Source organism: Lobosporangium transversale, assembly GCF_002105155.1.
Source record: "Lobosporangium transversale strain NRRL 3116 chromosome Unknown BCR41scaffold_15, whole genome shotgun sequence".
Classification (NCBI taxonomy): domain Eukaryota; kingdom Fungi; phylum Mortierellomycota; class Mortierellomycetes; order Mortierellales; family Mortierellaceae; genus Lobosporangium; species Lobosporangium transversale.
Window position 1 is genome coordinate 452,805 of NW_019028993.1, and position 20,231 is coordinate 473,035.

General features: G+C 42.5%; 7 protein-coding genes across 7 annotated transcripts; all 7 read left to right on the top strand.

The window, feature by feature from the left end:
- The first annotated feature begins 75 nt into the window (after positions 1-75).
- BCR41DRAFT_380782 (Dihydropteroate synthase-like protein) lies at positions 76-2,916 on the top strand. Its single transcript, XM_022027276.1, has 3 exons — positions 76-397; positions 508-1,655; positions 1,775-2,916. The coding sequence occupies exons 1-3, from the start codon at positions 209-211 to the stop codon at positions 2,757-2,759; spliced, it is 2,322 nt and encodes a 773-aa protein (XP_021882129.1). The 5' UTR covers positions 76-208; the 3' UTR covers positions 2,760-2,916.
- Positions 2,917-3,258: 342 nt separating this feature from the next.
- Positions 3,259-3,594, top strand: BCR41DRAFT_352212 (hypothetical protein). Its single transcript, XM_022023920.1, has one exon. It carries the CDS (start codon positions 3,279-3,281, stop codon positions 3,570-3,572), a length of 294 nt encoding a protein of 97 aa, XP_021882130.1. The 5' UTR covers positions 3,259-3,278; the 3' UTR covers positions 3,573-3,594.
- Positions 3,595-5,267: 1,673 nt separating this feature from the next.
- Positions 5,268-7,735, top strand: BCR41DRAFT_352214 (FAD binding domain-domain-containing protein). The gene is made up of 4 exons (XM_022023921.1): positions 5,268-6,122; positions 6,209-6,519; positions 6,624-6,865; positions 6,974-7,735. The coding sequence occupies exons 1-4, from the start codon at positions 5,398-5,400 to the stop codon at positions 7,673-7,675; spliced, it is 1,980 nt and encodes a 659-aa protein (XP_021882131.1). The 5' UTR covers positions 5,268-5,397; the 3' UTR covers positions 7,676-7,735.
- A 489-nt stretch (positions 7,736-8,224) lies between these two features.
- On the top strand, positions 8,225-11,233 carry BCR41DRAFT_421578 (FAD binding domain-domain-containing protein). The gene is made up of 5 exons (XM_022030049.1): positions 8,225-9,126; positions 9,248-9,558; positions 9,668-9,777; positions 9,886-10,047; positions 10,162-11,233. Exons 1-5 carry the CDS (start codon positions 8,408-8,410, stop codon positions 10,924-10,926), a joined length of 2,067 nt encoding a protein of 688 aa, XP_021882132.1. The 5' UTR covers positions 8,225-8,407; the 3' UTR covers positions 10,927-11,233.
- A 444-nt stretch (positions 11,234-11,677) lies between these two features.
- BCR41DRAFT_421579 (hypothetical protein) lies at positions 11,678-14,270 on the top strand. Its single transcript, XM_022030050.1, has 3 exons — positions 11,678-12,669; positions 12,776-13,349; positions 13,476-14,270. Exons 1-3 carry the CDS (start codon positions 11,810-11,812, stop codon positions 14,184-14,186), a joined length of 2,145 nt encoding a protein of 714 aa, XP_021882133.1. The 5' UTR covers positions 11,678-11,809; the 3' UTR covers positions 14,187-14,270.
- Positions 14,271-15,853: 1,583 nt separating this feature from the next.
- Positions 15,854-18,107, top strand: BCR41DRAFT_45617 (hypothetical protein). The gene is made up of 2 exons (XM_022030855.1): positions 15,854-17,774; positions 17,958-18,107. Exons 1-2 carry the CDS (start codon positions 16,233-16,235, stop codon positions 17,979-17,981), a joined length of 1,566 nt encoding a protein of 521 aa, XP_021882134.1. The 5' UTR covers positions 15,854-16,232; the 3' UTR covers positions 17,982-18,107.
- Positions 17,889-20,225, top strand: BCR41DRAFT_45614 (hypothetical protein). The gene is made up of 3 exons (XM_022030854.1): positions 17,889-18,273; positions 18,470-19,107; positions 19,207-20,225. The coding sequence occupies exons 1-3, from the start codon at positions 18,019-18,021 to the stop codon at positions 19,985-19,987; spliced, it is 1,674 nt and encodes a 557-aa protein (XP_021882135.1). The 5' UTR covers positions 17,889-18,018; the 3' UTR covers positions 19,988-20,225.
- The last annotated feature ends 6 nt before the right edge of the window (positions 20,226-20,231 follow it).

Below are 20,231 nucleotides of genomic sequence, written 5' to 3' on the forward strand. Positions count from 1 at the left end.
ATCCTCCTCTTTTCCTTCCTTGACTAAAAAAAAAAAAAAAAAAAAATCACTTTTGAAGCTCAGGACTAATATTCCAAGAGGATCAGAGGGAGCTTTACAAAAAAAAAAAAGATTAAAAAAAATCGTGGGTCAAGACTGAGGACAAAAAAAAAAATTTGAGTTCAAGTATTTATTTGCTGTTATTACACCAGAATAGACCTAGCATCTCATGGATCAGCATCAGAAAAGCAATGAGGCCATCGTTGACCTCCCCATGACAGACAAGATCTGCATTCGCGACCTTACTGTCCGGAACATTATCGGAGTCGATGCCTGGGAACGCTCTAAGCGCCAACCTATCATCATTAACATCGTCGTTTACACCAGTGTATCACAGGCTGGAGATACAGATCACTTGGTAAATATCCAACAAGTTGCCCATCATCGTCTACTACTTTTTTTTTTTTGTTTTATTCAAGAGAACAGTACTAATGTAAAACTTTTTTTTTTTTTTTGTGATACAATTAGCCCTACTCAATTCACTATGGTGTTCTCTGCAAGACGGTGGAGGCGCATTCCGAAAAGACCGAGTTCCGCTCTGTCGAAGCCTTGGCAGACTCAATTGCCCGCGTCGTTATCACTAAATGTCACGCACCTAAACTCACGATTCGGATTGATAAGCCTCGCGCTTTGTTGCATGCAGCCTCTGCAGGTGTTGAAATCACTCGATCCCGCTCAGATTACACAGAGGAGCAGCTTGCTGGGACAGCCATTAGTCCTCTCCGATTTAATCATGAGGACATTATCTTTGTCAAGGATTTAAAGTTGTCCTGTATTATCGGCGTGAACCCTTGGGAACGTGAAGAGGAGCAAGTCGTCGTGGTGAATTTGAAGATTTATCCAGGATTCGACGATACCTCGGATCGTAAGGCAGATTATGTCTCAAAGACACACAACTACCGTACAATTGTGAGAACGATCACAAAATACATTGAGGCTTCTGCTTATAAGACCGTAGAGGCCTTCGTGACTTCTGTGGCCAGGATTGCGATTGAGAAGTGCCATGTGAGTAAGATCACAGTCAAGGTGGAGAAACCCAGTGCAATCGTGTTTGCTGGTTCCGCAGGTGTGGAAATTACACGCGATCGCGCCTTCTTTGCCAATGCATCCCAGGCAGCGAGGACTCATGCAAGACGTGCTTCCCATACCTCAGCCATCCCTGGTTTAGCTACATTGGGTGTAGGCCTCAAGGTTGAGGCCCGTGGACCTGTTCCGGCTCATCTAACTCATGTAGTCTACCTGGCTTTGGGATCCAATTTGGGAGATTCCGCAGCTAATTTGACAAATGCACTTCGAAAACTAGAGCAAGGTGAACATGTGCGTGTTGTGGATACCTCGTTCTTGTATGAGACTCCACCTATGTATGTGACAGATCAACCATCGTTCTTGAACGCAGCTTGTAAGATTATGACGGATTTGAAGCCGTTGGATCTATTGAAGAAGATCAAGGAGATCGAGACGGAGATGGGTCGAGACTTTAACACGATTCGAAATGGACCTCGTCCAGTCGATATTGATATCTTGTTGTATGACCATATTGAGTATCATGATGATGTCTTGACCATCCCTCATGCGGCCATGCAGGAGCGCGAGTTTGTACTTCGACCACTTTGCGAGTAAGTTACATGTTAATTGCAGCTATTTCATGATTCATGTGTTTCATGCGGCATTTTACTACTTGATATTGAAACTTTATTTTTTATTTTATATTTTTTTTTTTTTTGTAAAAAAAAAGCATTGCCAAGGATGTGGAACATCCCAAATTGTATCGCCATATCAATCAACTGTTGTCACAGTTGCTACTCAAGCAACAAGAGAACAAGTCTGCTATTACCAAGAGCGATATCATCCATAAATCAATTCCTTTGCGTGGGAATATTGTACATTGGGATGCAAAGACGCTGATTATGGGTATTTTAAATACAACTCCAGATAGCTTCAGTGATGGTGGCAACTACAGCACCCCTGAAGCAGCAGCTCTTCGTGCACAGCAGCTAGTAGACGATGGTGCAGATATCATTGATATCGGTGGAATGTCGACTCGTCCAAATGCTCCAGAAATTTCAGAAGAAGAAGAGATTGAACGAGTAGTTCCTGTGATCTTACTGCTTCGTTCCCGCGGATTCAAGACACCTATCTCTGTGGATACATTCCGAGCTAGTGTAGCCGACAAGGCGATCGAGGCTGGAGCAGATTTAATTAACGATGTCTCTGCAGGTCGTCGAGATCCCATGATGTACAGCGTGATGGCCAAATGGCAGGTACCAGTATGCCTGATGCATATGCGTGGGGACTCCAAGACCATGATGTCTCAGACAGATTATGGGGAAAAGAATGATGTGGTAGGAGAGATCTCTCGAGAATTGAACAAGTCGATCGAGGGAGCGATTGCAGCAGGCCTCCATCGTTGGAATATCATTGTGGACCCTGGTATTGGATTTGCAAAAGATAGTGATCAAAACTTGCAGGTGTTGCGTCGTTTACCTGAGATGATCCAAGATCCTTCAAGCCCTTTGGCAGGCTATCCTTGCTTAGTTGGACCCTCCCGAAAGGCCTTTATTGGACACTTGACACAACAGAAAGACGCAACGAAGCGTACATATGGCACTGCAGCCGCTTGCACAGCATCTGTAGCTGGCGGTGCCAGTATCGTTCGAGTACATGATGTCAAGGAGATTCGAGATGTGATCAAAGTCTCAGATGCCATTTGGCGCGCGTAGGCGTGAGGAAAAGGCGGAAGGAAGTCATGCTGGACTTGAGAACAAGCGGGCTGTGACAGGTAGATTTGTTCATTTAGTCAGACAATTTACGCGATATGATTAGTGAAATATAAGGATTGGCATAATCTCATATGACATAGAAATGTGAAGCGCAGACATGAGAACCTATGATCTATTATTGCAAGTGAGTGAGAGAAGATGGTTCCCATTGTCCCCTGTAAACCAATGATGTCATTATAAAATTACTATTAAAATTATTTTGGGATACCATTGGCCCCCTCACTATGCCATTATTTCAAGATGATCCTCGAATCACAGACCCATTTTTAAAATTTGAAAAAAAAAAAAAAAACTAATCATGGTGAGGTCATGATGATCAATGTCCCTGTGCAAAAAAAAAAGTATATAAAGGCTTTCCTCAAGACTTTCTACTCCAACTCATAACAACATCAAATAACAATAACAAACAACAAACAACAAACAACAAACAACAACTCACCACGCAAAAAAAACTTCAATATGTCCAACATGTCTGACCGTCTCTCCAACGCCGCCAACTCCACTATTGGAGGTGCCAAGCAAGCTATTGGCGAGACCATTGGCAACCCAAACCTTGCTGCCTCAGGAGCTGCCCAGAAGACCCAGGCCGATACTGCCCAAGCTGCTGCACAAGCTAAGACTCATGCTGAAGGCCTCGGCGATCAAATTAAGGGCCGTGCCCAGCAAGTTGTCGGATCCGCTACTGGTGATCGCGAGCTCCAGACAAAAGGCCATGCCAACGAATTCGAGGGCGATATTGAGCGCATTGTCTAAAGAGGAGAACGTAACTTCAGCAAAAAAAAAAAAAAAAGAAAAACTGGTCGAGCCATGAATATTTTGATTCCATATGGCGCGAACTTTTGTAGCATATGTACAATAAAAAAAAAAGATCTTCCCTCTCTAAGACAAAAAAAGCGGTGTATTATATATATTGTTTTGGAGAGAGTACAGCCAGTTTTACATTAATTGGTATTTAGTTACAATTGTGGGCTTCACTTTGACTTCATAGATCTATTAAATACCTTGGAATGAATTAGTGGACTATTAATTCTTTGTTAATTAGAGAATGCATGAACGTAGGACAAAGAATGCTTTCCAAATACTCACCATACCTTTTCCTACCCATTCGTTATCTGACAGAATAAAAGTGGATTAAGAAGACTCTAGTAGACAGGTCGCTCAAGAAGATGGTGGAAAGTAGTAGAGGAGTGGAGACGCTTCCTTGCAAGACATGCTTTGGTTGGAGTCTCCATGCTTCAACGGACGAACTCGGGCATTTCATAGTCTATCGAGTTTTTTTTTTTTTTTTTTTTTCACAAAGTGAAATGAAGATATTAAGCAGCCATATCCTGACAACTGAAGCAACTGAAGCAACCAAAGCAATTATCTATTCTGGTTGCCGTGAACCAAGTATAATAAATCCATGCTGCTGAGGCTCGGCCTCTTTTCTTGTTCATGTTCTCGCCTCATTTTTATCATCCTACTCTCAGCTTTACTTTACGGTATTACAAACTATCCTAATATTCATATTTACAGCTTGACCATCTCAAGAATGATAACAAGTTTCGCAGCAGCACTCGTGGCCACAGCCGCATCTAAGTAGCATCCATCATGACCATCACATAAATACCAAGCTCTGATTAAAACATAAATGCATAATGCGTCGGCTTTGATAGATCGACATTTCCACTCTTCTAAACATATGTGCAAGGTTTGACTAAGAGAAGTCCCAACGGTTGGATCAGTGGCGTTGATCATCCTTACTCCGATGCGGCTATGCGATTTTGTTCCCATGCTAGAGACACATAAAATATGGTGAGCGGATTGTAGATGCTCATTCATAAAGAACTAAAGAACATCCCTCTTTATTAGGGAACAGTTGTGCAAACCGGCTTTGTGTCTATGAAGTCTTAGAAAGCTACCGTTATAATATTTTTACCCTGTTCTTGAGAAGGAAAACAATTCAGGCACCTGGAAGAAATAGCAATAAATCGAACGTATTCAGTCTTTGTTTTTTTTTTTTTTTTTTGGCCCTCCTCATGTAGTCAAGCAGAATGACATTTAGGATGCGCAAGAGAATGTCATCGGGAGATTCCTAAATTCCTGTCAAACGAACTCAGCCATAAGAAATACACATGCTTCAATAAGTATAATACGTAATGCTCATGCACTACGAGTTGCAATATCTATGGAGCCTCCTCGCTATTGACGCTATTGTTCAAACACAGGGAGAGGAAGAAGTGAGTGATCCTCTATTTTAAATTAAGCTTGTCGGAAACATTCCCTTTTTCAGTGTTGTCCGTCCTACTGCGCATATATACACACATAAAAGCTCCTCTAGAGAACCATAGGCACTTTATGCCCACGCATTTGGAGATATTATGATTTGTGAGTGACAATCTCACGCCGCTTTTAGTCCGATCTTTTCTTTCTTTTTTTTTCTATGTAGAATGCTCCTTTTATTTTTTGTTTACATCCTCTTCATCACTTCGCTTTATGAAAAGGATATAAAACGGTAAAAAAAAAAAGAGAAAGAGAAAGAAAAAAGAAAACAAAAAAGAAAATCCAATCCTTCCAACAGCCAATAAGGAAACTAGTCATGACTACCGAAACGACAAAGCCTTCCAGGACATCAGAAACTCCAGTTCTCATCAGCGGTGCAGGACCCGTGGGAACTCTGGCGGCCATTATGCTCACCCGGCTTGGAATACCCTGTAGACTAATCGAACGTGAACTCGAAGTCTCACCTATGTCTAAGGCCCTATCACTTCATGCACGCACGCTCGAAATCATGGATCAGACAGGTCTAATTGACCGTTTCTTGGCCCAAGGCCATCCTCTCTCGATTTTTAATGTTTATTTTAATGGGGTTCATTCAGTCTTCCCAGGTTTGGCCAACAGTATCTCACATTACAACTACGCACTATTCCAGGAACAGGCCAAGACAACAGCAATCCTGAATGGAGAACTAGAGGCTCATGGCGGCAAGGTCGATCGAGGCTGGGAACTCATGGATACTAAAGTAATAGAAGACCAGGCTAGTGGTCAGACTTGGGTAGAAACCATTATTCGAAGAGCTTTGGATGGCAGCAATATCAGGTCAACAGAGAGTAAGGTCTTGGGAGAAATAGAACTGGACGCAGAGCAAGCTGGCAAAAAGTATGAGATTGAAGTAGTCCGATCTCAGTATTTGATAGCAGCAGATGGTGGTAAATCAGTGGTCCGACATAAGCTTAGCATCCCATTTCCAGGAAGGACACTTGAAAATAATATTATTCTCTTTGATGGCGATATTGAAACGGATCTAGAGTTAGGTGATATCACGTAAGTCTGACAGACATTTCTTTTTGAAAATCAGTTGACAAATATTGTTCTCGGTGATGTTGTTCTAACATGATATTTTTGTATAGCGTGATCAATGGTAAAAATAATCAGACAATGAACATATTCCCATTGAGTACTGGGAATGTTCGTATCATGGTAGATGCCAGCCATCTTGATCGAACCAAGCGGCCCACAAACGAGGACCTCGAAAAGATTGCACAGGCTACAGCTGACCCTTACAAGTTCAAGATCAAGGGCAGTAGCTGGTTGACGTTTTACAGAGTAAACGAGCGTCAAGCAGCTTCATACTCCTACAAGAACAGGATCTTTTTGGCGGGCGATGCTGCTCATGTGCATTCACCTGCTGGAGGACAAGGCATGAATTTGGGGCTACAAGGTATAAACAAAATAAAGCAATTAGGCAAGATCAGGGATTATTTTTTAAGACGCAATGACGGAATAGTAATTTTTTTTAACCTTTAACGCTATTTCTCTTTTTAGATGCCTACAATTTGACTTGGAAGTTGGCATTGGTCTTGAATAAGCTTTCTACTCCTAAGATACTTGAAACTTACGGAGAGGAGCGTATTCCTGTCGCAAGGGATGTGATCAACATGTCCTCTAGGATGTTTGCGACTGGATTCTCGCAGAAGCTCTATCACAGAATTATTCGTAAGAGCGTAACTACATTTGCATCTTTTCTTCTTCGCTTTATTGCTGTCCCAGCGGCTACTGTTTCTATGGTAAGATGTCCGTTTATATAAAAGAAAGATACAACAAGAAAAGCTTGAAATGTTCACAACATGTTTACTCATGACCCATTTCCTTTGAATATATAAATATGTATAAAGTTGTCCATCAGGTATAATGAGAACGCTATTAACCAGCCTCACAAGACCCAGCGCAAGCCAGCTGAAGAGTATCAAGTGGGCCAGCGTGCTCATGATGGCCCTTTGCTCAGGGTATTGCCTGGTGGTCAGACAAGCCAGGAAACTGTACGCCTGCACCAACTGATCCATGGGCCAGGCACCTTCCATATCCTGGTCTTTACTTCTGATATGCTCAGGACCACTGCCTCAACATCAAAACAAGCGGATCATCAGGGCATTGCCTTCACAACCGAATCTCAGCTGAGGAAAAATCTGGAGTACTACCTTCGAGAATGGGCTTCCAAATGGGCTTATGGAGCTGTTCATTTTAGTACATCATCTCAAACAGAATTGACAGAAAGGCAAACGAAGAGCAAGCGACCCATGTTTAATGTGCATGTGATTAGCGCTCTGGCAGAGACCATCTCTGGGCCTGATTTCAAAGATCCTTCCAAAATTCGTGCTGATTCTCTAGCCAATAAGGAACCAGGCAAGGGCAGGCTGTATTTTGATCATTTGAGAATTGTGCATGAGCGATATGGGGTTCCCGTGAAGACGGGCTCTGGAGCCATCGTGGTCATCCGTCCAGATTCACATGTAGGGTACAGAGTGCTGGGTACGAATGAATCTGCATGGATGGATGTGGATCAGTACTTGAAGTCAATCTTTGATGCTTGTCCCTAGATTCATCTTACGAGTATTAGCGTTAAATTGAGAAATAAATGAAGTATTACAAGCAATAGAGAGGCGATGTGGAATATATTGTGCCTTCCAAAGATGAGGAAGTTAGGGGAGTGAAGAGTGGATACTATGGTTTAACAATCTACATGTAGGTAAACCTGCATAAGCTCGGAAGCCTTGTAAGGTAAGGAAGAAAAGGCTGCGCAGAAGCAGATGACGATGGAAAATCAAGGGACCAAAGGGTTTGTGAGCACTCCAAAGTAGATGGTGAGACAACGGAAAATTTTACATGCATGTAAAACCAAAGTCGACAGGCGGGAAAAGATACAACCGTTGGAAATAAGCCTGTCACAGAACCATGTTCACGTTAAGCATTTTATTTTTTTATCGTAATGTTTCAAAGATGCATAATATAAAATATTATTGAAAAAGAGATCGACTGCGCGCGCGGTGGGGCCACGCAATACATGAACGCACGACGACGGAAAGCATAAATCATTGTCTGACCCTCCGGAAGAATTGTCAGAGACTTAGAAAAGAAAGTGAAAAAAAAAAAAAAAAAAGCTCTGCACACGGACCAAAGTCTTGTGGTAGCTCTTGCAACATATAAATTTCACTTCTTTTCCCCTTCTTCCGATCTTTAAACTACTCAACTCACATCCAAAAAGTTAAAGTAAAAAGGAAATACAATATCTATACATACTTAAAATATCCATCGCTATATTGACTCCACTCATGTCTTCCCCTCCGCCCCATATCGATATTCCAGTCCTCATTTCTGGTGCTGGTCCTGCTGGTCTTTTTGCAGCCATTCTGCTTACAAAATTAAATGTCCCATGTCGAGTGGTCGAGCGCCACCTTAAAGTCTCCCCTCTCTCCAAGGCTCTCGTGGTCCATTCACGGACGATGGAGAACTTTGCGATGTGTGGTATCCTAGACAGGTTCCTAGCTCAAGGAAAGCGTGTATCCGAGTTCCATGCTTATAATGGAGCCAAGCCTGTCGCAATCATCCCCGCACTCACCACTAAGGAATCTCATTACGGCTTTGGATTGTTTTTAGAGCAGCTCAAAACGACCAATATTCTAACAGAGGAATTGGAATCCTTGGGGATGAAAGTCGATCGAGGATGGGAATTGATGGACACAAAAGTTGTGGAAGATCCGGAAGACAAGACTCGATCATGGGTCGAGACAAAGATCCGTCGAGCCTTGACCGGAACCAACATTCGGGAGACAGAGAACAAAGTGTTGGGCGTAGTTGAAGAAGATCCAGAGGAGGTAGGCAAGCAGTATGAAGTCCAAATCGTACGATCTCAGTACCTGATTGCCTCCGATGGCGGCAGATCTGTAGTGCGCCACAAGTTGAACATCCCATTTCCAGGAATAACCCTGGATAACAACATTCTCATTTATGATGGAAATGTTGAGTCGGACTTTCCCTTTGAGAACATTACGTAAGTTGAACCAGAAAAAAAGAGTATATGAAAGTAGGTGTGGGAAAAATATTTTATTGTAAAATGTGATCTGAGTGCATTATCTGTTTTATACAATTATTTACCAACTTATATACGTCAGTGTTGTGAATGGTGCAAATAATCATATTATGGCAGCGTTCCCACTGCTGGATGGACAAATCCGTATCATACTCGATAACGGCACCTTGACTCCAGAACAACATGCTGCGCTCAAATCTGAGGAGCCGACATTGGAAAAGTTCCAGGAATTGGTATCAGCTTGTGTTGCACCTGCGAAACTCAAGTGTCTCGATAGCAGTTGGTTGACATACTACCGCGTCAATGAGAGGCAGGCAGAGCATTTTGCGTACAAGAACAGGGTTTTTTTAGTTGGGGACGCTGCTCATGTGCATTCTCCCGCTGGTGGCCAAGGTACTCGATTTATACTTTTTTGTTTGCTTGTGACAAATCCTCCCATTTTTTAACTCTCTAATGAATCTGAATATGGTGTGTGTGTACTCACATTGCTGATCTCTGTTAGGAATGAATTTGGGGCTTCAAGACTCTTTCAATCTGGCATGGAAGATGGCCCTCGTTTTCCATGGAAATGCACCTGAAAATATCCTTGAAACTTATGAAATTGAGCGCAAAGTAAGAAGCAAAAAAAAAAAAAAAAAAAAAGGCCATGGGTGCCTTTGTCCAGTGTTCTAATTTATGGCATTGGTCTCGTTTTATTTCTTCTCTCTTTTATGATATCAGCCTGTAGCAGATGGAATCATCAAGCTGTCACACAGCATGATTGGGATGGCCATGGGCAACGATTTTATTACGAGAACTATCAGGAATATTGCATTTACTATAGCTCCATACGTTGCTCCTTATCTCACTACTCTCTCTCCCGACAATAATCCGGTTCCTATGGTATACCAAACAGACCATTGTCGACTTTTACCTTTATTCCCTCTTATCTACTACGATACGTGGCATTAACAGTCGCTTTTATTCATTTTTTTATTTTTCTCGCGTCTTTAACAGCTGAAGATTAGGTACCACGAAAATGCCATCAACCAACGTTCAAAGTCACAGATATCTGTCTCCGAGGACTTCCAAGTAGGTCAGAGAGCTCGCGATGGTGATTTACAGGTCATCGAGAAACAGGATCTGGGGTACGCGCCGGTGGAAGGCGTGGTTGTGCGACTTCACGAGTTGATGCCTGGTCCAGGTATTTTCCATATCCTGGTCTTTACCTCGGACAACTTCCTCTCACCAAAGCCAGCGGCCAAAAAGAGTACCCCTGAGTCTATCGATTCAGCAGAAGAACTATCCAATGAGATCCGGACCCATCTTCAGGCCTGGGGGTCAAGGTGGGCATATCCTTTGATTGATTCAAATACGGATGCGGCACATCAAGCGGTGAATCATAACGATTCTGGAGCATCATCACCTGCGCGGTCGTCAGCAGCGATCCCCTTTGAACCCAAAGTAAAATCACTATTTATGGCTCATGTCATTAGCTCAGTTTCGCAGTGCCATGGTGGACAAAATGGTATCAATAGGGTTAATCAGCAAACACAAGCACAGGGCATCAATGCACTCTTGGTCAACAACCCAGGAGAGGGCAAACTGTACTTGGACCAGACCGGGCTGCTGCATCAAAAGTATGGAGTGGATGCTAAACATGGACCAGGAGCCATCATTGTCGTCAGACCGGATTCACATATTGGATACCGCGTCCTTGGTACCAACAAGGGATCATGGGAGGAAGTTGACCAATACTTTGAATCTATTCTTGTTAAGTGAACAAAAAAAAAAAGAAATGTGTGGGCAAGGATGTTATGAACTGTCTTTTCACAGAGCTAGTGAAGGATGAATAAATCAATTTTAATTTGACCGAAATCGGTTTTGATGTGAGGGGTTTATTTGCGTGGCTGCGCTATCGAGGTTTAACACCAAGTGTTTATTTGGAGGGTGATACCCCGTTTAGTGGATAAGAATACGCAATTGGAGTCTGAGGTGTCATTGATTAATAAAACTGAGTTGGCCTTTCTTATTATCCGACTAGATTTTTTTAAGGTTGCCCAATAAAAAAGAAAATGGAATACGGCATTCGATACCACATTTTGAAAAACAGTGAGACTGGAGTGTATCGCCAATTTCATTTGGTCATGATACCTTATATTTTTAATGTAAAAACGATGATTGAATTGTTCTGATGGCATTTCACTGCGTGACGGACTTGCAACAATACTCGCAACAAGCGAGCCAATTGGCTGCCAATACACTCGAAAGTATTCAAAAAATATAAGGTATCATGACCAAATGAAACGGGCTACATGTCATCAAATGCTATTCAGATATTAGAGACCTTGAGCACCGATAAAAAGCAGGGTAAGGGTTTTAACCGCCAATTCAATGAGTATTGTAGAATGTATTTCGGTTATGATAACTAAGCAATGGGAGAGTGTAAACCTGAATTGTTTCTCAAATCGTACCTCTTATCGGAGGATGTCTTATACTCCTGTCGGTAGCAGTAATGTCACATTTCATACGAATGTACTCCTTATGAAGATCACACTATACATTTATAAAGGTGCCTTCATACCGCCTCATCTCTAATTCAGAATGAAGAAAATCATTTCTTCACATTCATGCCGTTCAGTTTTATCCTATCCAACATCACATCATGATGACCGCCCCTGCTCCTTCTAATTTCCCTGTCAACTCTTCGTACTCTTCTATACACTCACAAAGCAGTACTAATGGCGCCGTAGCCTCAGTTCCTATCTTGATATCGGGTAGTGGTCCCGTAGGTCTCTTCGAGGCCTACTTGCTCACAAAACTAGGGATTCCTGTCCGCATCATTGAACGTGCGATGGCTATTTCTCCCTTATCCAAGGCTCTGGGCCTCCAAGCCCGGATCCTCGAGATTTTTGAATTTACCGATTTGGTCGATAAGGCCCTTGAGAGGGGACGGCCTGATACTCACCTTCAGTTCTACTATGGAACTAAGCATTTGGTGACACTCCCAGCTTTGGGCAATATTGACTGCTATTACCGCTATTGTCTTTTCATGGAACAGTCCAAGGTATCGGAGATTTTGGTAGAGGAGCTTGAAAAGATGGGGGTGAAAGTCGATCGTGGTTGGGAGCTCATTGACACAAAAGTGGTTGAGGAGGAAGTGGAAGAAGAAAAAGTAGAATGGAAGGGAGATGAAGAGATAGCTGAAATGGATGGCGGCAAGAAAAAGATCAGGAAGAGGACGAAAAAATCATTTGTAGAAACCACAATCCGACGAGACCGTTCGGGAGACGATACCACTGCAAATGAACCAAAACTGCTTGGAGATGTCAATCCGCTTACAGAGCAGGCAACTAAGGAATATGAAGTGCAAGTAGTTCGTTCTGACTATCTAGTCGCTGCTGATGGCGGGCGGTCGACTGTCCGACAAAGGCTCAACATTGGATTCCCAGGACGTACGCTCGACCTTAAGATATTCTTGTGGGATGGTACATATGAGGGCGATCTCGAAATCAAGAATGTGATGTAAGTTTAATTTTTTATATTTAAAAAAAAAAAAAAAAAAAAAAAAAAAAAGTTACGTTGATCCTTTCACTCTTAATTGATATTCAACTTTTATGCCCTCTATTAGGTTCCTGCAAGGTGTCAACAGAAAATTCATTACCGCTTTCCCTCTGAGCAATGGCCAAGTGCGTATCACGATCGAAGGCTTCACCATTGAACCGGGGGAAGACCTTGAGCAGACTATCAAGGAACTTACATCCGAAAGATTTGAGGAGCTAGTAAATGAATGCATTGCACCCAAGAAATTAAAGATCAAGGAGACATCCTGGCTGACGGCTGTCAAGGTGAACGAACGCCGTGCAGAGCATTTTGTCTACAAAAATCGCATCTTTTTGACAGGAGATGCAGCTCACATCCATTCTCCTGCTGGCGGTCAGGGCCTGAACACGGGCCTATGTGATGCGCACAACTTGGCTTGGAAACTGGGATTAGTCATCAATGGTTTGGCGCCCAAGGCTCTGTTGGAGACCTACGCAGAGCGAGAGCCCGCGGCAGATAGGTCCATTGCAGTGTCATCGAAAATTTTCAGGAATAGAGCCGCAGGGTATTTCTCAGCGCTTCAAGGGCGCTTATTTACGACTCTAGCTCCATTGATCTTTGGCGTCATGAAAGCGCTTTCACTTACGACTGACCTCAGCATGGTAATGGGAATAATTATTAGATTGGCTGAGAGTGTTGTTTGCTTAAGGATTTCTATGGTTATTTTTGGACAAATGGATACTACTATCTAATGGAACGCTCTATGTTGTATTCTGTCATATCATAAGATTGACATTCGGTATAATGAAAATGAAATCAATAGACGTCATTCAGTCCAGCCCGTGCCTGAGTCCGAATTTCAAGTCGGCGTGCGCGCCCGAGATGGCACCATTTGTCCGATCCCTACAGTATGTAGTGAAATACATAATAGCGTTGATTTGGAGCCCATCCGTCTCCACCAGATCCTACATGGTGTAGGTCGTTTCCACATTCTAGTATTCACTTCCGATATGTTATTGACATCCAAAACAAGCGCGTCTGTCAGTGTTATTCAGGGTGCTAGTACCACGACTGCAAAGGAGCTTGAGCATAACATTAACAGATATCTATCCCACTGGCGTGCCAAATGGTCATATACTTCTAAGGTTGATGACGGTTACGAGGACCACAAGGATCTCTTCAAGCTCCATGTCATTAGTGGCGGCTTCGGGTCAATCACTGAATTGCTACGCGGCACTGGCGACGATACGGGGGACAGCAGTAGTAAAAGCAAGAGCTTCCATGTGTTGGCCACTAAAAGCTTGGGTGATGGGAAGTTATTTTTGGACAGTACAAAAGCATTGCATCGAAAATATGGCTTTAGTTGGAGCAAAGGTTCAGGGGGGATTGTGGTTATTCGACCTGATTCACATATTGGGTACCGTGTAGTGGGGGCAGCTAACCCAGCGTGGATGGATGTTGAGGAATATTTTACTTCCATATTGGCACCAACGAGATAGGTATTGAATGTACTTAAAGGCATAGATAGTGTATGCACTCTACTCGAGTCCATTGCTTGCGCACCATTAGCATTTAACTTAGGCCTTATAGGCGTCATTCCTTGAAAGAAGAATGTGCATAAACTTATTGTCTGAAACTTGATGTCCCTTGTAGGTGTTCATAGTTGCTATGGCCACCAAAGAACCACTCATTCGATCAGTAATCATCCTAACTCCTTAAATTAACCACTTTAGTCAACCGCCACGTATCTCGACCGAGTAAGATTTTTGAAAAATAAGGGACAAGCCTAGCCAGTGTGAAATTGCATTAGTTAAAAATGGATCCAAGGGCTACCCTTCAACTTCATTTGCAATAAGCATATGGGCCCACAAATTACGATGTTGAGGGTCAACTATCCCAAGTTTCGAGAATCCTATTCTGGTTTTCACAAGCACCTGTCATGTAGTGAAAAAAAAAAAAAAAAAAAAAAAAAACGCTTGCTTCAACTTAAAATCCTGCTCTGTCTGCTTAATGGTGTCCTTTTTGCATGGGTTGATTAGAATTGAGAAGACAAGTTGGGAAAGGATCTTTTGAATGAATGAACAGAGCCTTCTCATGTGTTAGTGAGAGCAGTTTGCCATGTTCCTTTGCTTCAATTTCGAACATGGAATGGCCTGTGCGTTTCTTTCTTTTTTTTTCTGGCTGCGCCACGACAAAGAGCAAATGGAGTCTGGAGCAATAATTATCGTTAGCAATATTCAGGAGTCAACGGAAGCGAGACCAAGGGGTCAAAACCACTTCCTTTATGGTGAACTGAGTTTGATTTCTTACACATGCTTGATCAGACGTAGTGGTGATGAATGGCCGCTCCGTTTTTGGAGACTTTCTGTTGGTTAGTGCTATCTGGTTGATTTCTTTGCTCTTCAGGCTACCGAGTTGTTTTTAAATAGGGCACAGTTCTCAATTAAGCCCAATGGTAACATTTATTTCATGTATAGTATGAGGTCTCCTTTCTCACATTGGAGGCACTTGCAGCTGACGAAACCAGGAGCATTCTTAGAACCCCATACTTTTTTATTTTTATTTCCTTCCCCTTCTTCCTCTCCCCCAGCTATTTCAAATTGCCATTACAAAACATCTTTTCCTATCCCACATGTGTATTTCTCTCTCGGATATCCCAAAAGTGCAATTTCAGAGAAATTAAACTATGATATTGGTTATATGAAAATGGGCTCCAAAGTATTATTTGGCCACAAATTCGTTTGTTGCCACGTCTCTATTCGCACCATTCAACACATGCTCTTTTAATCATGTATCGTCTATATTTTTCGTATTATCCCACACCATGAGAGCAATAAAAGAAGGTAAAATGAGAAAGGAAAAAAAAAGGATCTGTCACTGCCTCATGATGGGCTGAAGAGAGAAGGTTTTCTTTTCTTTGGAATAAGCACCACATTTGCAGTTACATGAGAAAGAAAAAAAGCGCCCTGTGCAGCGAATGGGCTGCACTTTTTAAGTTACTAATAATAAATTCTTTATGAGCATCATTATGATCTTTCACCCCCTGTCATCGATGTCATTGAAAAGATCGGATTACATATGCATTTTACCCCCGCCTTTGTCTAAGCATAGCATTTGAATCAAAATATATACATTTGCATACATTATACATGATGAACACAACATTCACAATAAAAGTTTTTCATTAAATGACAAAATGTAATGTATTCTCGAACGTCTTTTCGAATACTTTGTTCTGCTGACTTCGCCCTTCCCCCTTTTTTTGTACTTCATCACACATTTGCCATCACTGGCAACGTCTACTTTTTTTCTTTTTCTTTGCTTCTTTTGCTTTCTCTTTCTCTTCTTCTTACCCTTTCACTTTCTGTTCATCAACTTATTATCAACGTCCACACCAATCCACATCTATCCACATATATTTCCACACATTTCCTTTCAGCTTATTCTACCTCCGTCGTATTCCCAATTTCTCTGACCTGTAGCAAAATAAGTTTACACTCACACAAACTAGCTCTCCACAGCCTGATTACAACTGAGACAAAATCATGGACCCTGAACATAACAACCCCACAGTCAGCATCACTGCAACCAATGTGCTCAGTCCAGTTCAGAATGCCGACTTTAGCAAAGAAGTCCCTGCTAATGCTAGCAGTAACATCCACACCTATAACCCCAACAGCGATGACAGCGACGATGACAGCCATTTCACCATCAGTACCAGCCTCAAGAATTTATCTAGCGATACAACAGAATTTCTACCTTTTGTTCCTGCTCTGTCCATTTCCTCCAATACCAACACAGTTGTCTCATCAGCACCATCCTCTCCTGACACCTTACATCCAACAACACCCACGACAGTAATAACGACAACTAATCCCACGAAAGTATCGGCAGAAGTAATAGAACAGAGTGCATCTATTACAGAATCAATAAACACATTGACTACGGTCCCTTCTACACCGCCAATCATTCTCTTGCCTCCCGTTGATATCGAGGCAGAGGCAGAATCAGAAACAAAAACAGAGATAGTGACAGCGGCAGCAACAGAATCTGCCGGACAAAAGGAAACATCAAACGAGAACTCAGACAAGGACGATAGTCATAAAGAGAACATCAATCCTGTACTTGACCGTGATAGTCATAAAAACGCAACAGCAATAGCCACACCATCTCAAAAGCAACAGGGAGTTCTTAAACCATCTAAATTAATCAAGCCTGCAGCAGCTTCAAGTAGCGCAAAGAAGCCTTTGTCGGTATCTGCAGGAAGGGCTGCCGGAGCATCCACAGCTACTACCATATCATCCACAAAGGTCAAATCCGCCAACTCGTCTTTATCAAAGACTCCGACCTCTTCCATTAGTTCGTCATCGACTACCAGGTCCCGACCTCCGATTCCTACTAGTTTATTAAGAAGCAGCACTTCCACTTCTTCTGTTCCCACCGTAGGATCGATCTCATCCTCTCGACCTACAACACCCTCATCCACAAGAAAAACACTTGCTCCTCCTGCTATTCGTAGATCTCCTTCAACCCCAGCTTTGCCCACTTCGGCTACGACTAGTAATAGTAGTCCATCACGTACTCCAGCTACGTTAGGAAGGCGTGTTGCCTCTAGCTCTGGTGTTGCGACCGTATCATCTTTGCGTTCAAGTCCATCGGCCACTCCATCATTATCACGATCAACCAGTCAAACATCGGTCGTATCAGCATCCGCCTCTTCTGTTGGCACAGCACGACGCACGCCTGCCTCTTCAGGAACATCCTCATCTTTGTCGACCGCAGCAGCAGCAAATAAGACATCGACAGGCACAGCTTCAATTCCAAGTACTTTAGCCAGTCGTAGGACACCTAGTTCTACAAATCCATCCCCAAATTCTACTCTTCGACAACCTTCTACAAGTAGTAGAATTAGTACTAACACTAGCACTAGCGCTACAACAGCTCGCAAATCACCAGCCACCTCGACCACTACCACATCAACTAGTCGTACTGCATCTGCATCCAACAGTACTACAACTACTCGTCCGATTACGGATGCAGCCAAAGTCAAAATGCTGAGCACACAATTGAACGGACTGCAAGAGAAGGTAAAAACAGTTTCATATTTCTTACAGCATTTTTTTTTTTTTTTTTTTTTTTTTTTTTTTTTTTCACTTGTAATGACACGCACGAAAGAGGGGGGAAAAAATAATGAAAAGAGGGCTTGAGAGTTCGAACAGTGAGCTAATAGTGATATCTATTCTATTTTTGACATCTTTATATCTATAATTGCTAAACAATCACAAACAGCATGATAATACTCTGAGACTGCTTCAAGAACAGGAGGAGCGAATGAGGAAAGAGCTCGCAGAACTAACGATGATGCCTGAACCCCAACGTAAGCCTATCTCATCCGATGTTCAGCAGGTTCTGAACGAGATGGAAGAGCTGCGCAAGCAGTTTAGCATTGCCAAGACAGAACATCAAAAACAACTAGAGGACATGGCGACACAACGTGAAAAGGAGATTGCAGAACTCAAGGAGAAGCATGATGCGCTTTTATCGGCTATGATTGAGGAACGAGATTCCATTGCTGATTCCTTGAAGGTAAACAATATGCACAATCATATTTTTGTATCATCACGCATGCATGCATGATAATGCAGCATTGTTTCTCTGCCTTTTGTTTTTTGTTTTTCCTCAGGAGAATATTAACGCCTTCTTTCATTATTATTATTATTATTACTATTATTATTATTATTATTATTATTATTATTATTATTATTATTATTATTATTGATAGTCATTGAAAGCATCAGGCGAGTTGACTGAACGCGAAAAGGATGCTAAGATCAAGGAGCTTGAAGAACAAATCGAAAAATCTCTCAAAGAGCATGCCGAGGTCCTTTTGAAGCATGCGGATGCACTTGAGGTCCTTCGTGCGGACATGGAAGCAGCCTGGACAGCTAAATATGACTCCAAGGTTCAGGAACTGACAAAAGTGCATGCAGAGGAGTTAAAAGACCTGGAAGAGAAGAGGCAGGTATCTAAGGATGCAGAAATCCAGGAGCTAAAAGACTCATTTTCACAACAGATTAAGGCCTTGGAAGAGGAGCAAGAGAAGCGAATCACAGACTTGAATACGAAACACGCATCGCAGATCCAAGACTGGAAGGACAAGCTGTCTCATCAGGCGGACGCCAGTGACGAGTTGATTGGGAAGCTCAAGAGTGAACTGAAGTCTGCGAAGGCAGCCAAAGAAGAAGTGGAGGCAGAGCTGAATCGAGTCAATGAACAAACTCAAGAGCAGTTGAACCAAGTCCGTGCAGAGATGGAGGAGATTCGCAAACTTTTGGCCGCCAAGGAAGCTGAGACTGCAGAGCTTCAGAAGCGTGTTGATGAATTGACAGATGATTTGGAAAATGCTTCTATCAGCGCCATGTAAGTAATCAATCATTTTGTTTGTGTGAATGCAATAAGAGTTTTTTTTATTTTTAGCGGCAAAGATTATTAATATTTATTATATATTATTGCATTTAGGCTCAAGAACACAAAGAGATACAAAGTGAAGCAGGTGCAGATTTATGGCTCTAGCGTCAGTGGTAACTTGAAGGTCAAGCGAGCACAACAATCCATCAGTGACACTCTTGAGCAGCTCGATATTGAGTTCGAATTCGTGGATGTCTCTGTGGATGAGGATGCGAAATGGTATATGCGCCGCAAGAATGGAGGCGAGAAACAACTGCCTCAGATTTTCTCCGGAGGAGAGTACAGAGGTATCTTTGAAGACTTTGAGTATGCGATCGAAACTCATCAGCTAACTCAATTCTTGGGCTTTGATCGAATCCGAGGATTTGTCCCACGTAACAAGATGGGCGTTGATTCCCATAATGGCAATGGTGTGAAATCTACAACTCAAGCTCAAGATGGTGAAGATGCAGAGCAAGGTGCTGGATTTCCTTCAGTTGTAGTAAACGGTATGGGCCATAGATCTTCGATCTCCGCAGGAAACAACAAGGATGTTGCAACGTCCATGTATCTGTTATCTCCTGCTTCAAATCGATTCCACTCGACTGCATCCTTGGCTTCAGTCACATCTACTACCTCCACTACCTCGTCACGTAGCAATGGCAGCTTGAAAGCCGGCTTCGTCCAGAACGCAAGCCAAGTCTGGGATGGAGCCTTGAAGAACGATATTACACACGTGAAGCACAACTTAGGGTTTGCAAACCCTGTGATTCCTGATGATGAAGAGTTGGAAGAATTATTTGAACAAGGTGCTGTGACCGAAGAAGAGCTACAAGCTCTCTTGAACATGTAAAAAGAAAGATAGTTATATATACCCCCCTTTACTTTCATCACATCCTCATATCAAAGGATTATCGACTTTGAAGAAAAGAACGAATAAAAGTAAAAGCATGTATCTTATTCATCACACCATACTTAATTGCTCACAAAAAAAGCCACGTCTCCAGTCTTCAAGAGTCCGGTCAAAATTCCATTCGTTACATTTATTGCATTTTTCTTCCATCAAACCAGGGAACGGACATTATAAGGACTTTTTT

What these genes read in the sequence shown, in the direction of transcription:
- BCR41DRAFT_352214 (XM_022023921.1), top strand. Translation starts at nt 5,398, where the DNA reads ATGACTACCGAAACGACAAAGCCTTCCAGGACATCAGAAACTCCAGTT. An exon ending in CATGAATTTGGGGCTACAAG is followed by an intron (nt 6,520 to 6,623) that starts GTATAAACAAAA and finishes TTCTCTTTTTAG; the next exon opens with ATGCCTACAATTTGACTTGG. An exon ending in CAGCGGCTACTGTTTCTATG is followed by an intron (nt 6,866 to 6,973) that starts GTAAGATGTCCG and finishes ATATGTATAAAG; the next exon opens with TTGTCCATCAGGTATAATGA.
- BCR41DRAFT_421578 (XM_022030049.1), top strand. Translation starts at nt 8,408, where the DNA reads ATGTCTTCCCCTCCGCCCCATATCGATATTCCAGTCCTCATTTCTGGT. An exon ending in TTTCCCTTTGAGAACATTAC is followed by an intron (nt 9,127 to 9,247) that starts GTAAGTTGAACC and finishes TATATACGTCAG; the next exon opens with TGTTGTGAATGGTGCAAATA. An exon ending in TTCTCCCGCTGGTGGCCAAG is followed by an intron (nt 9,559 to 9,667) that starts GTACTCGATTTA and finishes GATCTCTGTTAG; the next exon opens with GAATGAATTTGGGGCTTCAA.
- BCR41DRAFT_380782 (XM_022027276.1), top strand. Translation starts at nt 209, where the DNA reads ATGGATCAGCATCAGAAAAGCAATGAGGCCATCGTTGACCTCCCCATG. An exon ending in CTGGAGATACAGATCACTTG is followed by an intron (nt 398 to 507) that starts GTAAATATCCAA and finishes TGATACAATTAG; the next exon opens with CCCTACTCAATTCACTATGG. An exon ending in GTACTTCGACCACTTTGCGA is followed by an intron (nt 1,656 to 1,774) that starts GTAAGTTACATG and finishes GTAAAAAAAAAG; the next exon opens with CATTGCCAAGGATGTGGAAC.
- BCR41DRAFT_45617 (XM_022030855.1), top strand. Translation starts at nt 16,233, where the DNA reads ATGGACCCTGAACATAACAACCCCACAGTCAGCATCACTGCAACCAAT. An exon ending in TGAACGGACTGCAAGAGAAG is followed by an intron (nt 17,775 to 17,957) that starts GTAAAAACAGTT and finishes ATATCTATAATT; the next exon opens with GCTAAACAATCACAAACAGC.
- BCR41DRAFT_421579 (XM_022030050.1), top strand. Translation starts at nt 11,810, where the DNA reads ATGATGACCGCCCCTGCTCCTTCTAATTTCCCTGTCAACTCTTCGTAC. An exon ending in CTCGAAATCAAGAATGTGAT is followed by an intron (nt 12,670 to 12,775) that starts GTAAGTTTAATT and finishes GCCCTCTATTAG; the next exon opens with GTTCCTGCAAGGTGTCAACA. An exon ending in TTACGACTGACCTCAGCATG is followed by an intron (nt 13,350 to 13,475) that starts GTAATGGGAATA and finishes TCATATCATAAG; the next exon opens with ATTGACATTCGGTATAATGA.
- BCR41DRAFT_45614 (XM_022030854.1), top strand. Translation starts at nt 18,019, where the DNA reads ATGAGGAAAGAGCTCGCAGAACTAACGATGATGCCTGAACCCCAACGT. An exon ending in CCATTGCTGATTCCTTGAAG is followed by an intron (nt 18,274 to 18,469) that starts GTAAACAATATG and finishes TATTATTGATAG; the next exon opens with TCATTGAAAGCATCAGGCGA. An exon ending in AATGCTTCTATCAGCGCCAT is followed by an intron (nt 19,108 to 19,206) that starts GTAAGTAATCAA and finishes TATTGCATTTAG; the next exon opens with GCTCAAGAACACAAAGAGAT.
- BCR41DRAFT_352212 (XM_022023920.1), top strand. Translation starts at nt 3,279, where the DNA reads ATGTCCAACATGTCTGACCGTCTCTCCAACGCCGCCAACTCCACTATT.